Source organism: Gadus morhua, chromosome 6 (genome assembly GCF_902167405.1).
Source record: "Gadus morhua chromosome 6, gadMor3.0, whole genome shotgun sequence".
Classification (NCBI taxonomy): Eukaryota; Metazoa; Chordata; class Actinopteri; order Gadiformes; family Gadidae; genus Gadus; species Gadus morhua.
The window spans coordinates 2,542,949-2,559,615 of record NC_044053.1 but is presented as its reverse complement, the minus strand read 5'-3'; the positions used below and the strand labels follow the sequence as shown (position 1 = coordinate 2,559,615).

Here is a 16,667-nt window from a genome sequence, read left to right as displayed (position 1 = left end):
CTGTAAGGGAGTGAGACAGAGAGTGATGTTCTGAGTGGGTCTGTGAGGGAGTGAGACAGAGAGTGATGTTCTGAGTGGGTCTGTGAGGGAGTGAGACAGAGAGTGATGTTCTGAGTGGGTCTGTGAGGGAGTGAGACAGAGAGTGATTTTCTGAGTGGGTCTGTAAGGGAGTGAGACAGAGAGTGATGTTCTGAGTGGGTCTGTGAGGGAGTGAGACAGAGAGTGATGTTCTGAGTGGGTCTGTAAGGGAGTGAGACAGAGAGAGATGTTCTGAGTGGGTCTGTGAGGGAGTGAGACAGAGAGTGAGGTGCTGAGTGGGTCTGTGAGGGAGTGAGACAGAGAGTGAGGTGCTGAGTAGGTCTGTGAGGGAGTGAGACAGAGAGTGATGTTCTGAGTGGGTCTGTGAGGGAGTGAGACAGAGAGTGAGGTGCTGAGTGGGTCTGTGAGGGAGTGAGACAGAGAGTGAGGTGCTGAGTAGGTCTGTAAGGGAGTGTAGCAACAAATTATGTAATAACAGCCAATAACGTAATAACTGGCAATAACGTAATAATAAAAATGTAATAAAGCCAATAACGTAATAAATTGCCAATAATGTAATGAAGTTGTTGAGCCAATAACGGAATAACTTTTTGCCAATAATGTAATAATGTATAACATTATTGGCTGGTTATTACGTTATTGGCCTTGTATTAAAGAAATCCTTTGAAAATGTAATAACTGAGCCAATAATGTAATAACTGAGGTTTCCCTTTATTTTATTTTCAATTGCTGGAGAGAAACTGTCACACTTAAAGGAGAAATCTGGTTTAAAATGGATCTGGGATATGTTTGGTATGATAACGAGTTGGAATGTTCGTTTGGGAGCAAAAAAAGCGCACATAGTCGCTTTCTTAAGTTGGCTGTTTTTAGCCGATTCTATCAAAACGCTATGAACTTGGAACAATAGGGGCATGTCTCAGGGTAAAAAACTAAAGCACTATTATAAACCACTAAGGCTAGAAGTAGCCCAAAACTTCTTTGGTAGTATAATAAGGGTCTTAAATTATAAAACGAGGCATTTTATCTAACTTTGTAAGTGAACAGATTGTTTATTAAAAAGGACATTTTATACACACAATACCATCAGTAGTTCACCCGTTGACGCCATCTTGTCTTTAAGACTCGATAAGTAGATTGGCGAACACAGAGCTTGGGTGTTGTTCACGGATGTCACAAGCTCTGTGTTCGCCAATCTACTTATCGAGTCTTAAAGACAAGATGTGAAATTTCCCAAAAGTTGTGAAATTTGGCACACTGATTCAGGACAGTCCCATGATCCCTCACAGTATTTTTCTAGCTCAAAAGCTCTAGTGCCACCAACAGTTCAAAGTTGGACATGCATTCATGCTTATAACTTTTGACCCATTCATCAAATTTTCACAAATAATTTTTCATTGGAATCCTTGGGCCAGTTCAACACCCTATATTGTCTTTTTGCACCATGATCAATTTTCCGCATCTTGGATTTCATCAAAAACCTTCAAAATGCATCTCCTATTGCATATTCTGTCCAATCTTCTCAAAACTTGGCACAGATGATCTACAGACCATACAGATTTTTCAAATTCAAAATCGTTTTGCCGTGACAGCGAATCAAATTCAACCACGAAGCCGCCAAACAGGAAGTAAGAAAATTTCTCAGCAGCCCTTCGACATATCATAGCCAAACTTGGTATATATAACCATGACATCATCATGGGGTCACTCATCAAATTTACCTTTGAACTCCAGGGGGCGCTGTTATTAATGTAGATGTGTATTATCTCCTCTCTCATCTCATGAGTATATTTCAAACTTATTGTCATTGTCTGGTGATACTGACTGACCAACCCATATAGCTAATCAATTATTTATCATGGAATCAGAATTTGGCCGCCACGTTGAAAGTTGTCCAAATCAATAGTACATATACACAGGCCGCAAATTCTCTCCAATCTTCATGAAACTTGCCTTATATGATCTTCACGCCAAGCTGAACAAATACATCAGACAGCTTTTTTAAATTCAAAACCGTTTGGCCGTGCCAGCCAATCAAACTTGACGGTGAAGCCAACAAACAGGAAGTAAGCCTATTTCTCAGCATCTCTTTAACATCATAGCCAAACTTGCCAAACAGGAAGTAAGCCAATCGCTCATATCATATAGGGTGACCAGATCCCATTTCACCAGATGTGGGCCAAAAGACTACGTTTGTGTGGGACAATGTGGCACAATGTGGGATACCAATGCATCAAGGTAGTCTAAAGGAACTTAAAAAAAAATAAACATTTATATTCTGCCCCTTTGCTTATAACAGTCTCGCATTGTCTGTGTCGTTTCACGTCGTATTCACCTCCTCCGTGTGAAACGGAAAAATGACTCAAGCAAACTTCACACAAAACTTTACCAGACTCGTCTTGCCCAGGGATAGAGAGTTTCCCAGTCTTTATTGTAGCTGCATTTCCTCTTCTTAGCCGTATGGGTCGTGCTTTCCTTCACGTGTGCTGCATGCCGTTCTGACCTTATTTGCATTGTTTTTTGCTGGGCGTGCCCTTAACCTGCGTCTGCATCCCAGTTTGATTGACATGATCAAACAGCCTTATCGGGCTGATTACTGCGGGATAACAATATTGAGTTCATAAAAGTTCCCTGCAGCGCCGTCCGGCAGCCTGAGCTGTGCGGTTTGCTGTAGGTGAGTTTGGTTAACTAAGATTCCATAGTGTTTAGAACTACGTTTGTTGTTTTAACCTTCCATCTGTTACTTCTGTGTGATTTAGGCCTGTTTAGTCTGCCTACTTAGAAGAGTAATCGGTTAGTAGACGACTCTGTCTAGTTTCTGTCACTTAAGGGGAAACAAAAGGCTTGATAGCTGGGCGGAGCCAAGTCTGTCTATTTAGGAGAGTCGGGAAGCTGAGTAAAGTAAATACATTTGTCATCCAAGTAGGCTGCGTGATATCTGGCTGTAGGTGAGTTTGGTTAACTAAGATTCCATAGTGTTTAGAACTACGATTGTTGTTGTTTGAACCTTCCATCTGTTACTTCTGTGTGATTTAGGCCTGTTGAGTCTGCCAATTTAGAAGAGTAATCGGTTAGTAGACGACTCTGTCTAGTTTTTGTCACTTAAGGGGAAACAAAATGCTTGATAGCTGGGCGGAGCTAAGTCTGCCTCAGCTACCATGCCCATTTAAGGGCTAGCTATTGTTAGCGTCAGGACCCAGCAAACGAAGACCCGGGAAACAAAGACTAAGGGAGTCTCTCTGCGGGAGTCAAGACCCGGGAAACAAAGACTAAGGGAGTCTCTCTGCGGGAGTCAAGACCCAGGAAACAAAGACTAATGGAGTCTCTCTGCGGGAGTCAAGACCCGGGAAACAAAGACTAAGGGAGTCTCTCTGCGGGAGTCCCTTGAGGAAGCCCCGGGGAGGCCACCTGTCCTATTGTATCTATGTGTTGTACTTCAATCATTGTCATGATTTCTACCCGTAGACGACGTTACCATGGCTCCTCTGCTCGGCGCAGTAACCCGTCTAATCTTTGCCATCCACCTACCCGTGCTTACACTGACCTTGAGGTGATGGGAGGACTCTGGAACTGCCAGTCGGCGGTCAAGAAGGCGGACTCGATTTCACGCGTCCCTCATGACCCTTCACTTCCTGGCCCTGACAGAGACCTGGATCACTCCAGAGAACTCTGCTACTCCTGCTGCCCTCTCCACCGTCTACTCATTCTCGCACACCCCTAGACCATCGGGCGAGGAGGGGAGACCGGACTCCTCATCTCGCCCATGTGGTCCTACCTGGTCCTTCCACTAGAACACTTGGCCAGATCTGCGTTTGAACTCCACGCTGTCACCATTCCTATCAAGCTCTTCATTGTGGTGATCTACCGTCCTCCAGGTCCCCTCCGTGACTTCTACGACGAGATGGATGCCCTCCTCAGCTGCTTTCCTGAGGATGGCACCCCACTCGTTATCCTCGGCGACTTCAACATTCTGCCAGAGAAGTTGCACTCACCTGAACTAACCAACTTTTTCGCCACCTTTGACTTAAAACTAACCCCTTCTCCTCCCACACACAGGGCCGGGAACCAGCTTGACCTAATATTCACCAGGTCCTGCGGCACCTCTGCTCCCTCCGTTACCCCGCTCCCTGTGTCTGACCATCACTTTGTTGATTTTTCTCTCCCCTTGAAATCCTCTCCCTCCCTCCTCTCTAGTTCCCGCATTGTCACCACTTGCCATAACCTCAAATCCCTCTCTCCCTCTACGTTTGCCTCTACTGTTCTGTCTTCACTTCCTTCTATCGAACGATTCTCTCAACTATCTACAGATGAATCTTCAGACACTCTGCTATCCTCCCTCTCCTCCTCCTTGGATTCCCTCTGTCCCTTCCACTCCAGACCAGCGCGATCTTCACCGCCCCTGCCTTGGCTGTCCCTTCCTCTGCAGACTTGTAGAACAAAGTTGCGAGCAGCTGAGAGGAAATCAGACTGTCCTAATGATCTATCTCACTATCTTTTCCTTCTTTCAGATTTCACCTCTTGTGTGTCAACAACCAAATCTGCCTTCTACCGGAATAAAATCAACTCCTCTGCCTCAAACCCCAGGAAACTGTTTTCCCTGTCCTCGTTCCTCCTCAACCCTCCCACACCCCCACCTCCTTCCTGCCTCACTGCTGATGACTTTGTTACCTACTTTACCCAGAAAGTGAAGGACATTAGCTCCTCTTTTATCCCTGCCTCCATTCTCCCTCCTCCCGTCCCCTCCTCTGACCTCTGACGAGGTCAACAGAATAATAACATCTAACCATGCCACCACCTGCCCCCATGACGCTATCCCCTCCTCTCTCCTCCAGGATGTCCCAAGCAAGATCCTGCCATTTCTCTCCTCAATTATCAACTCCTCCCTCACTTCAGGCATTGTTCCAGCGTCTTTCAAAACTGCCAGAATAAAGCCTCTCCTCAAAAAAACAACTCTTAATACCACCGAAATCCAGAACTACAGACCGGTATCTCTTCTTTCATTCCTGTCTAAAACACTGGAACGTGCCGTTGCTAACCAACTGTCCTCCTATCTCTCATCTAACAACCTCCTTGACCCTCACCAGTCAGGTTTCAAGAAGGCACACTCCACCGAGACGGCTCTCCTCGCGGTGACTGAGGCCCTCCGTGCTGCCAGAGCCTCGTCCCTCTCATCGGTTCTCATTCTCCTCGACCTGTCCGCAGCATTTGACACGGTGAACCATGAGATCCTTCTTGCCACTCTTGCCGAACTTGGCAACGCTGAATCTGCTCTTTCCTGGTTCACTTCCTACCTGACGAACCGCACCTACGAAGTGACATGGAATGGCTCCTTGTCAAAACCTTGCGCACTTGAAACTGGTGTCCCTCAAGGCTCTGTACTCGGGCCTCTTCTGTTCTCCCACTATACCAGGTCTCTCGGCTCGGTAATTGCATCACACGGCTTTTCCTATCAGTGCTATGCTGACGACACTCAGCTATTTCTCTCTTTCCCTGATTGCAACACACATATCGGAATGTCTGGCGGACGTCAGCACCTGGACAACTTCCTATCACCTGAGTCTTAACCTCAACAAAACCGAGCTCCTCCTAATCCCAGGGAAACATGGCCCACACATGGACTTACTGGTCACCGTCGATAACATCACTGTATCTCCCTCTCCAACTGCCAGAAACCTCGATGTGGTATTGGACAATCAGTTATCCTGCACCGCAAACATCACTGCGGTCGCACGATCCTGCAGATTTGCACTTTACAACATCCGCAGAATCCAGCCCTTCCTCACAAGGGAAGCAGCTCAGCTTCTAGTCCAATCACTGGTCATCTGCCACCTCGACTACTGCAACTCACTCCTGGCTGGACTTCCTGCCTCTGCGATTAAACCATGCAGCGCATCCAGAATGCGGCAGCACGCCTCGTGTTCAACCTACCGAAGTTCTCCCATGTGACCCCCCTCTTCCGGGACCTCCACTGGCTCCCTGTAGTAGCTCGCATCAAATTTAAGATGATGGTACTGGCATACAAGGCAGTCGATGGAACTGCCCCTGCCTACCTCCAAGCATTGCTAAAGCCACACACCCCAGCTCGATCCCTCCGCTCAACTACCTCAGCTGGACGTCTGGAACCGCCATCGCTAAGAGCTAGCAAAGGCCGTTCAGCAAAGTCACAACTTTTCTCGGTTTTGGGACCTCAGTGGTGGAACGAGCTCCCTGCCCCTCTCAGGACCGCAGAGTCGCTAACTAGCCTGGCTGTAACACGGGGAATTGATTAGCCTAGCGATTGTGGTACTTGCACTTGGTTCTATGAACATCCTTTCTGTACCGACAGCGATATATTGATGCACTTCTTATGACAAATGTACTTGTTGTAAGTCGCTTTGGATAAAAGCGTCTGCTAAATGCCCTGTCCACAGGCCACAAATTCTGTCCAATCTTCATGAAACTTGCCCGATATGATCTTCAGACCAAGCTGAACAAATATCTGACACAGCTTTTTCAAATTTAAAACCCTTTGGCCGTGACAGCCAATCAAACTTGACGGCGAAGCCACCAGACAGGAAGTAAGCCCATTTCTCAGCGACTCTTTAACATATCATAACCAAACTTGCCAAACAGGAAGTAAGCCAATTTCTTCCTCCATTAGTATGGAGTCATATTCTGCTTGGCCCCCTCATTGCTGCTCGCAGCTATATTTATCAATACTATTGTGGCCCCCGGCAGGTTGTTGATCTTTAAACGGATCCCTAGCTTACCTCATTGAAGACCTCTGCTCTATAAGCTGATTCTGGGGAATTCGATCGGGAAACAATGGAAACAGTTTCATTGTTACGCACAATTATGCATGTGTATAGTATATCATAGCGCCTATACTCATAGAATCTAGAGTTACAATACGTAAATATCGTTTCAGCAATTTACTGTACAATTCAGAATTGAATGAGAGGAGGGCTGAGGAGGGCTGTCAATCAAATATCGCGCTTCAGAAATGGCCAATCATAGGAAAGCCCGCCCTGCCTTGGTTCCCTCCCCATAGTGCCAAAACTAAATTCGCGCGCGAGAGCAGAACATCATTCGCGAGAGGCTGAGGCTGTTTTGTGCGACCGAAGTTATTTCCCGCTCTCGCTTGCAACGAGGTAATGCTCTCGAGGAGCTGTTTTCCTCGCTCGGGGAGCAGCGCTCGGAGTGCGCGCGTGCCGAGATAATTTGCGCGCTCGCAATTAATATCTACGCGTGTGATATGATATAATACGCCCGAATGCATGTTTTATCACATGAGTGCTTTATGGCACTAATGTGTCGCCATACCTATCGACTGTTCGAAGAAACAGCAATACCATGCTAAATTTGCGACCAGCACAGAAAAATATGCTTTTATGCTGCACTAGTGGGTTGTCTATGAAGAAAAAAACAATAGTAAGAAAATAAATTGTCACTGTTACACTTTCAGGTTTTCCTCACCACCTAACAGCTCAGACATGTTTGCAAAAGCTACTGCAAAATTTGTAGAGGAAGTGGATCGAAGTCTGAAACCAGCATCGAGTTGCAATAACTCAATTAAGTTGTTGTCAATCGTGATGGAGCAAAAGGGTCGCTGGCTGTTTCAGAAAACCAAATATTCTAACACTCCTTTTACCCTTGATGAAATGTTACAGGGTGACACCGTGGAACTTCCAGGTAAGCAGAACTCACAACATTCTCATTTGCAGTTATAAATGTTTTCATTATTGTTATACCTATCTATGTTTTGTTTATAATAACTGCATTTTTGTGCATACTGTGCAACGTCAAAAGACGTCACAGTGACGGACTGCTCGCAGTACACTGAACGTGGGAGTGCCAAAAACCAGGCAAGCATCGAGGCTACCTTGCATCCTGACGTTGCTCAATTTACCATGGCACATGACAGCACTTCAGAGCACAACAATTCCTTTGGTGTCTTGAAGAAAGAAGATCTAGATTTGCAGAAGCTACATGAAGTTTTCAAAGACAGGTAGGATGTCTCCTAATCCAACCATAACAGGGACGTTATCAGGACGTTATCACCATTCAACTTTGTTTCTCCTTGAAGTGTTGGATGGCGAAACACTTGGTTGATTACTAACATGATCAGTGATGTCATTATTTTGGTTTGCATTTAAATTATATCAATCGTATTTTAAATGTACAATAATTAGTTAAAAACATCTTTGCTCTACACTTCCCACTCTCCTGGCTAGGCTCATCGACATGGATCACATCCTGTTCAAGCAGGTTAAAAAAGAGAGAGCTTGGACTGTTTCCGGACTGGTGACGCAGAGGATTGTGACGACTCAGATATCCACAATTAGTCAGAGTGACCAACAGGCAAACACTATAGGAGGCAAGATTGGGCACGTGATCACTAAGGTATGTAGGATACACGGAGGGGCTAAATGCTAGAGTGATTTCCATTTGTAAATGTAAATATAATACATATTCATTAAAGGGCTTAGAGCTTGTTGTATTCTGCATTGAGGATTTGATTAAATGGAACTATAGCAAGTAGAGATGTTCCGATACCAGTTTCTTTCCTTCCCGATACTGATTCAGATTCCTGAACTTGAGTATTGGCCGATACAGCATCCAAGCATTGTAACTACTAATAGTACTTGTTCTTATTGAAGGGTTCTCTAAGCAATGTGTAGTCGGTTCACTTACTGTCGAAGCCATTTATTTTCAGAACTAGATTATTTAAACAACTATTATTAGGAATATATTTCATGAACAATACATAACACTGACACTGAGTGTTTAAAATGGGTACTGCAGTCCAAATTCAGAATAATGGAGAGTTGTCTCCAACCGCCCCCTCCTCCCTAGACTCGAAGCTCAGGTGTTGCCATGTTGAAGACACATGGGCGGAATTATTCTACTTGACACTATTCGACACTAAAGTGACGAATTCTACACTGCAAGTTGATCAGCTAATGTATACGTTTGAATTTTTTTTTGTACAGAAGTCCATTGGATTCAATATTAGAGATATCAATAATTAAATATGGCTGTGAAATAAATAATTGAGGCAATAAATATATTAATAAGTCAAAACATAGTACTTTTTTTAATGACTACTGTTATTTAAAGGCCCACTATGCAACTTTTTTAGCCAAAATTACATTAAGTATGCAGGTTGAGAGTTATGCTGATGGTTCTGCATCCATTTCTGTGTCGATTGGTGGGTGTGTCATTTACCCATGTCGCCTCTCCAGTGAAAAAGCGCATATGCAACTTGATCTGTTCGGACCGACACAATCCGGATGTGACGCAGCGGAAGTATCCTCGAAAATGTAGTCAGATTGTAGTTTCGAAAATGCTTTACGGCACAGACACACACCCAAACATGGCACCGGCTAGATATAAACAGCCAGTTGCGAGGCAATTGTTGCATTCATCATGGATCAATCGACTAATGGTACGGCCACACCAACCGCGTTGCCTAACCTGACGCTTGATCATTGTGTGTCACAAAAATGGTTCAACGCGCCTGTGGCTGCGCTAGAGTCCGAGGTAGGAAACCCAAACGCCGCCGTGTTAGGGTGCATGATAGAGTTTAGATCGGGTTAGATTAAATAATCTCGGATATAAATAACGATCTCATCTCATCGTCATCCGTTTATCCGGGGTCGGGTCGCGGGGGGAGCAGCTCAAGCAGGGGGCTCCAGACTTCCCTTTCCCGGGCCACATTGACCAGCTCTGACGGGGGGATCCCGGGGCGTTCCCAGGCCAGTGTTGAGATATAATCTCTCCACCTAGTCCTGGGTCTTCCCCGAGGTCTCCTCCCCAATGGACGTGCCTGAAACACCTCCAAAGGGAGGCGCCCAGTGGGCATCCTTGCCAGATGCCCGAACCACCTCAGCTGACTCCTTTCTAAGTAAAGGAGCAGCGGCTCTAATCCGAGTTCCTCACGGATGACTGAGCTTCTCACCCTATCCCGCGACGCCAGCCACCCTTCTGAGAAAACTCATCTCGGCCGCTTTTACCCGCGATCTCGTCCTTTCGGTCATCACCCAACCCTCATGACCATAGGTGAGGATAGGAACGAAGATCAACCGGTAGATCGAGAGCTTTGCCTTGCGGCTCAGCTCTTTTCGTAACAACGGTGCGGTAAAGCGAACGCAATACCGCCCCGCTGCTCTGATTCTCAGGCCAATCTCACGCTCCATAGTACCCTCACTCGCAAACAAGACCCCGAGGTACTTGAACTCCTTCACTTGGGCTAAGGACTCATAAATAACGATAATCGGGTTAAATAACTTCACATGGTGTGTCTGGTGTGTTTCCAGCATTCGTAGTGTTGATCAGGAGAGAAATAGTCCGCCAAGACGTTGAGGTTGCTTAGCAACCAGAGACTCTGTCCATGCAAGTGAACGGAGCGTTCACTCTTCGTCATAACTATCAAACCGAACATCCTTCACATTCACCGAGCGAACATTATGAAAGTAAAATGCACATTTCTCGCTAAAAATGTTTCCATAAACGCATTTAATGGCGTAACTATGTTACTATTTCCACCCAGAATAAAGAAAGATGTCGGCCGTATGCTTCTGTGCAAGGGTCACTACAGTAACGAATTGCTTTACGGCACAGACCCCCAAACACGGAACCGGCTCGATATAAACACAAGTAACTGAGGGATTGTTATATTCATCATAGATCAGCCGACTAAAAAGAGACAGAGAAACCCAATGTCGGAGGAACAGAAGAAGAGAAAAGGGAGCCTGACCGACAGAGAGGCCAGACACGAGTAAACGTTGGGCAAGCTTTTCAGGAATAGCGTGAACTGAAAGAAAAAGAAGACTGCAAATCAGACGCCGACTCGGCCGTGTTGCTTTTGAAATTGAAAGTACCCTTGGGTGAACTTTGTCTTCGTGGTATTCTTGATTCTGATAGTCTCTGTACAAATGTGTTTGCTCAACCATTTAGTTGTGAGCCCTGTAAAAATTGTTTTCTCGACCGTTTTGTTGTGAGCCCTGTATGTTTCTAGCTTGCTTGCAACCATATAAACCCCTTTGTTTCCATGGGTGTTTTGCTGTTCGTCTGTCCCCCAGATACAGACTGAATCCCCGAATCCAGGTTCTTGTTTATTTCGATTATTATGTTGGCCAAACCTCTTACACTGATTGTTCTGTTCAACCTAAGATAAAACAATTATAACCTAGGGTATAAATTCTCCCGGTGAACTATAAAAAAGGATGGATTTATGTTTATTGCAATGCAAATACACCCTTTTAAAAATGTATAACCTTGCCTACACTTTATGAACATCTACTTCGGACATGGCTCCACGCATTCGCCGGCTTCTTTGAAAACAAATGCACATGGCTCGCGTAGAAGTGCATGGGGAAGGGACGTCAACGAGTTGTTACGACAGTGTTGTGAAATATCTACTACGAAGCTGTAGGGGGCGCTGTGTAGAGTAATGTGCGTGCCAAAACCAAGAAAACAGCGAAGATATTCCCGAAGTTGCATAGTGGGCCTTTAATAGCATGTTTCCTTAATCACTGATGTCATTTTATGATAACGTACACTACATTTTTTAGGTGTGGCTGCCTCATGATTTATAACCCCAATATCAATACTCATTACCATTTCCTTAAGCTAATGTCTACCTGCTAATGTTAATTTATTTTCAGATTGGCATAAATGTGAATGCAGAGATATCCAGAGGAAGATCTTCATACCTGACTATACAACCAAACACGACCATTGCTTACCAGAAACAAGAACTAAGTGTGCAACCAAACGGAGTCTTTGGTGAGTGAATGTACATATAATTATTACAATGGTTGAAGGTCTGCAAAGAGCCACAACATGTTTCACAGTTCTGTCAAAATATTTTTGTGATGTCATGGAAAATAAACTGCTATGATATTTTCTCTGCCTCCTTTGAGACCTGAATACCTTTTTCTTTGGGTATCCCTGTGACGAACGCAATATGTGCAACGAGTCACCGGTGTGCATGGTGCCGGGCAGCACCTGGCTAACAAAGGGTAATATATGGGCTTGTTTTTATAAATACTGAACGTGTTATTCACTGGTTCACAAAAATATAGTAGATTGTAGTTTATAATGCATCTAATATCTGGTCCATGCCCTGGATTGACAAACAAGCAGTAAACAATTTGTGACGGACAGCTTTGCCCAGACTAGCTGATTTTACTGATAGCAATATACATTTTAATCAAAGCTTCAGGTACAAATCCAGATGTCATTCAAAATTGAATTGAGTGAGTTGGAACCACATTTCCTTATGTGTACATGATGTCGATTGAGCTTTTTTGTGATTATGTCTATCTATGATCGATTTGCAGAAGTTGCCGAGCTGAGTCCTAACTTTGAACTGCTTTCGGGTCTCAAAGCTTCAGCCAGGGCCTCTCTGCTCCAGCACCTCGTTTCAGCCATGAAGCAGTGCGGGGGGGTCCATCTACTGGAGGGGGTGGTAAGATCTCCAGTGATTATTATGCTGTCCTCGGTATGTCTACTAATACCATGACGGCCAGCTAAACTCTTACCCAAAACACCAAGACTCTGCAGACGTATTTCTCCCTTCCACAGGTTTATTGGAAGCACATGGGGAAAGGTGAAACTGCAACACACGAATAAAAAGGCAGAGAAATCAGAAATCTCAATTGTACTCATCTCAAACAAATAAGCAAGAATATGTACTTAAGTGCTTGTAAACAACATTCTTTTTGGTCACTACAACACTATTAGCGTCGTCAAATGACCCAGTTGTGTAGCAGTAGTGCATTTGAACTACCTTGAGATGAAAACTATACAAAATTTACACTAATCAGTCCCTCCAGAAAAACGCGATTATGCTATTGCATAATTCAACGCATAAATTGTCGATTACCGCGCAAAATATGGCTTGCATGATTTCCTAATCCCCGCATTTCCGTTGCAAAAAAGTCAGATATATTTCAGCAGAAAGAACATTTTTGCGTTTAATTCATACCGGAGCAGCCATTTTATGGAGGTAGATTTGTGTCTTTATTATGCAATCAAAAATAATAGGTTTGAGAGCAAAACTTTCCACACTGCAATCAAAAATTAGGTTTGAGAGCAAAACTTTCCACACTGCAATCAAAAAATAGATTTGAGAGCAAAACTATCGACGCTGCAATCAAAAAATGTTTTATTGCAAGATAAATTAATGTGATAAAAGAAATATGAATGGGAATCCAAATGTTTTGTTTGCAAACCCAAAAGTTTTGTTTGCAAATCCAAAAGTTTTGTTTGCGAATCCAAAAGTTTTGTTTGCGAATCAAAAAGCTTTGTTTGCGAATCCTAAAGTTTTGCTTGCGAAGCCAAAAGCTTTGCTTGCTGTTGAGCTGAATCTCGTGGGCGGGACCTACGCCGAAAGATGTAAGACACGTCTCTATTGGCCAGTCTCGATCGGAGTGACAGCTTGGCAACATCCACAGTTAGTAACGAGAGAGGGAGTTCTATTTCATGTTGGCTACGCCGTCTAGGCTTCGCCTTATGGGCTTGTCCCGTGCGTGCGCTTGCACGCCCTGAAAATTCCGTAGGTCTCCCTGTCAGCCGACAAGGAGACCATGGCAGAGGAGAGCAGGGCGATGTTGTTGACCGCCGCCGCGGATTGAGAGGCACAAACGAACACCCTGTCCGTCAGGCCGACAATCTGCTTCTGGAGGCGGTCGGGGGGCAGCGGCTTTTCGGATGTTGCCAAGCTGTCACTCCGATCGAGACTGGCCAATAGAGACGTGTCTTACATCTTTCGGCGTAGGTCCCGCCCACGAGATTCAGCTCAACAGCAAGCAAGCTTTTGGATTCGCAAGCAAAACTTTAGGATTCGCAAACAAAGCTTTTTGATTCGCAACCAAAACTTTTGGATTTGCAAACAAAACTTTTGGGTTTGCAACCAAAACTTTTGGATTCCCATTAATATTTTTTTTATCACATTAATTTATCTTGCAATAAAACATTTTTTGATTGCAGTGTCGATAGTCTTGCTCTCAAATCTATTTTTTGATTGCAGTGTGGAAAGTTTTGCTCTCAAACCTATTATTTTTGATTGCATAATAAAGACACAAATCTACCTCCATACCATTTCACCCTGTTGCCATGCGAACGTTATGAAGTGACGGAATTAAGCGGCGTGAACGTCATCGAAAAGCTGAATTTTTCGCAAGTTCCTGCAATTTCTGCAATTTCATTGCATAAAAAAAATGCATAAATATGCCGCATATTTCATTGCATTTTTTAAGAAAATGTGCCGCAACAATCACAAAAAAACGCCGCATTTTTCTGGAGGGACTGACTAATGTAAAAAGACAAGAGTGAATGCTTTCAAAATCAAAATACAAAGAATACATACCAACGATGCTATGTAAAGAACAAGATGTTGAAAGATTTGATTAAATTGTTCTCAATTTAACGAAATGCTGAACCAGCTAGAGGCGACTTAAGTGTTTACTTCCTGGAGTCACGTGATAGGCCGATTAGAATCATGCGTCTTAAAGTGAACACGTCCTGAATAGAAACTCATAGGAAATGCATATTCCTGGAACACATTATATTTCTGCAATGCTGACTAAATGCAAAGCATGCATTCCCCTCCTGCAACATTAAACTTAAGGCTCTTGAGACATTCTCTTGCTCATAACAAAACAATTATATATCAATTTTTTATTCGTATTGTATTGTCTATTTAATGTTTGTATTTGAGGATGTGCTCTGGTTCTCTCTCAGCTAAGCCAGATGCTTGATGGCGAACTCCCCTCTGTGGTCCGTGTTGAGGTCGAGGCTCAGAGAGAGGCCCTCCAGGGCATACTGGATGTCCTGTCTGACACTGGACTGGAGACCGAGGACCCCAGCAGTCCTCTCGGTGCTTTTCACCTCGTTACCAGTGCCCTGGCTGGTAAGTGGGCCCGACCTTCACTGTAGTATGTGCATAGCAGCGTAACGGTAGTTGCTGTGTCACATCTCATGCTAAATATTAGTGTGAAATGTTCACACCCGGTGTTCCAGAAATGCCGGATGACGGCCTTGCTGTCCTGGTGTCGAGATGCACTCCCCCAGATCCCCAGATGCTGAGCTCCCTGGAGCTGCTGGTATGTATTAAATTGCTCCGATGAATATTATGAAGTAACACAATGTATAATCATGCCATCTGGTTGAACCTTTTATCCAGAGTGTTTGCACAATACCATGAGTTCATACATTGGGGCAGCCGTGCAGTATTAAGGCGATGCTTGAGGTTAGAGTTCAGTGCAAATTTTAGACGCGTAAAGATGTCGTGTCCTCACACATGTCTCAGATGCAGTGTGTGATCGAGAATGGGGAGATGTCTCTGAGCAGTGATGACCTCGCTCCCCTGACCGGGGAGACCTTCCAGTTGACAGAGGAGCTCTTCGACTCCTGTGGAGTGGGTCTGCAGAGAGACGGAGACGTGCTGAGGACGGAGCTCAGCGATTGCTACGAGCCGCAGCCTCTCGTCCTTTGCATTGCCATCAAAGGCCTTGCTTCCCTAGCCCGGTGTTAATTAGGGACAGGAATCACCAGGATGCTCACAATACGATATCACAGGGGCTTTCGTAGACCATTATTATATGGATTGCGATTCGTTGTATTTTTCGATACAATGGTGCGATACACTTTTGGCGAAATGTTATCTTTTGTTTCTGGCTTTCTATTATTTCTTCAAAAAAAGTTATTTTATGTCACCCTGACAATTGTGGAACATGAATTTGATGTTTTTATAAAATTTGTTTTCACAATGTAGGATTCAAATTTCTATGCCAAAAAAAAAGAGTACTGTGTTGTTTAACCTTATCAATCTCATTGCGTTTAAATCATTGAACAACCTTAATAAAGACAACAATCAAATTTGTTATTTACTGCATTCCAGCCTTCTCTCCCATAAATAAACATAAAAGTTCTGTGTTTTAAATCAGCAAAGGTTTATATGTTTGCTAGGTATTTCATTTATTTGATAGATATTATGGCATTGTAGATATTAGGCTGATAATTGATGATATTGATAAATTCAGGCTCAGGGTTATACAATGTGAGTATTCTCTAGATTTATCACTGACTGCCTTCAATCTTAAACTGCTGATATAAGCTTAAACCCTTCTTAAACTATGGTTCTTAAACCCCTCCTTATGAAATAAATCGGTTTTTACCTCAGATTGCCTTGTTTCTGTGTCCTGTTCCTTTCTTTTTTTGCGTCCCCGATTTCCAAATGAGGTGCAAATTAGCGCTCAGGCATTAGCAGTCTATCAACTCTTGATAAGCTGGTATAGGGAATCCTCGTGTAGGGGTGGACTAAACCATTTTGCGCCTTCTGTAAGGTGTTGCACTCTTTTAGAAAAGGTCATTGAATCAGGATCGCTTTTAACTCACTTTATTTGTTTTAGTTTCGGTATGGGAACTATGAAGCAAAAGGAGATGGATTGTATATTACCGCGTGGAGAGCATGGACACATTAAAGAAAGGACAGCGGACTAAAACATGGCCGCCCATTCATTCCTGTGAAAACTGCTCAATGGCGCAGGGCAACGTCAAGGAGAGATTTGCTTCCTCATCATGGGAGCCTAGCCACGCCCTTGTTCATGATGTACTGGATGCAGAAATATTCTTGTTTTTTA

The 16,667-nt window shown here is 44.1% G+C and overlaps 1 protein-coding gene across 2 annotated transcripts; it reads left to right on the top strand.

The window, feature by feature from the left end:
• The first annotated feature begins 7,033 nt into the window (after nucleotides 1–7,033).
• Nucleotides 7,034–16,210, top strand: LOC115545513 (gasdermin-E). Of its 2 annotated transcripts, XM_030358780.1 has the most exons (9): nucleotides 7,034–7,707; nucleotides 7,825–8,023; nucleotides 8,250–8,418; nucleotides 11,685–11,805; nucleotides 11,943–12,041; nucleotides 12,363–12,490; nucleotides 14,767–14,935; nucleotides 15,046–15,128; nucleotides 15,335–16,210. In XM_030358780.1, the coding sequence occupies exons 1-9, from the start codon at nucleotides 7,509–7,511 to the stop codon at nucleotides 15,557–15,559; spliced, it is 1,392 nt and encodes a 463-aa protein (XP_030214640.1). In that variant the 5' UTR covers nucleotides 7,034–7,508; the 3' UTR covers nucleotides 15,560–16,210. The 2 variants fall into 2 exon arrangements, with proteins under 2 accessions (XP_030214640.1, XP_030214641.1); XM_030358781.1 differs by lacking the exon at nucleotides 7,034–7,707 and having other exon boundaries at nucleotides 7,738–8,023.
• Nucleotides 16,211–16,667: the final 457 nt, after the last annotated feature.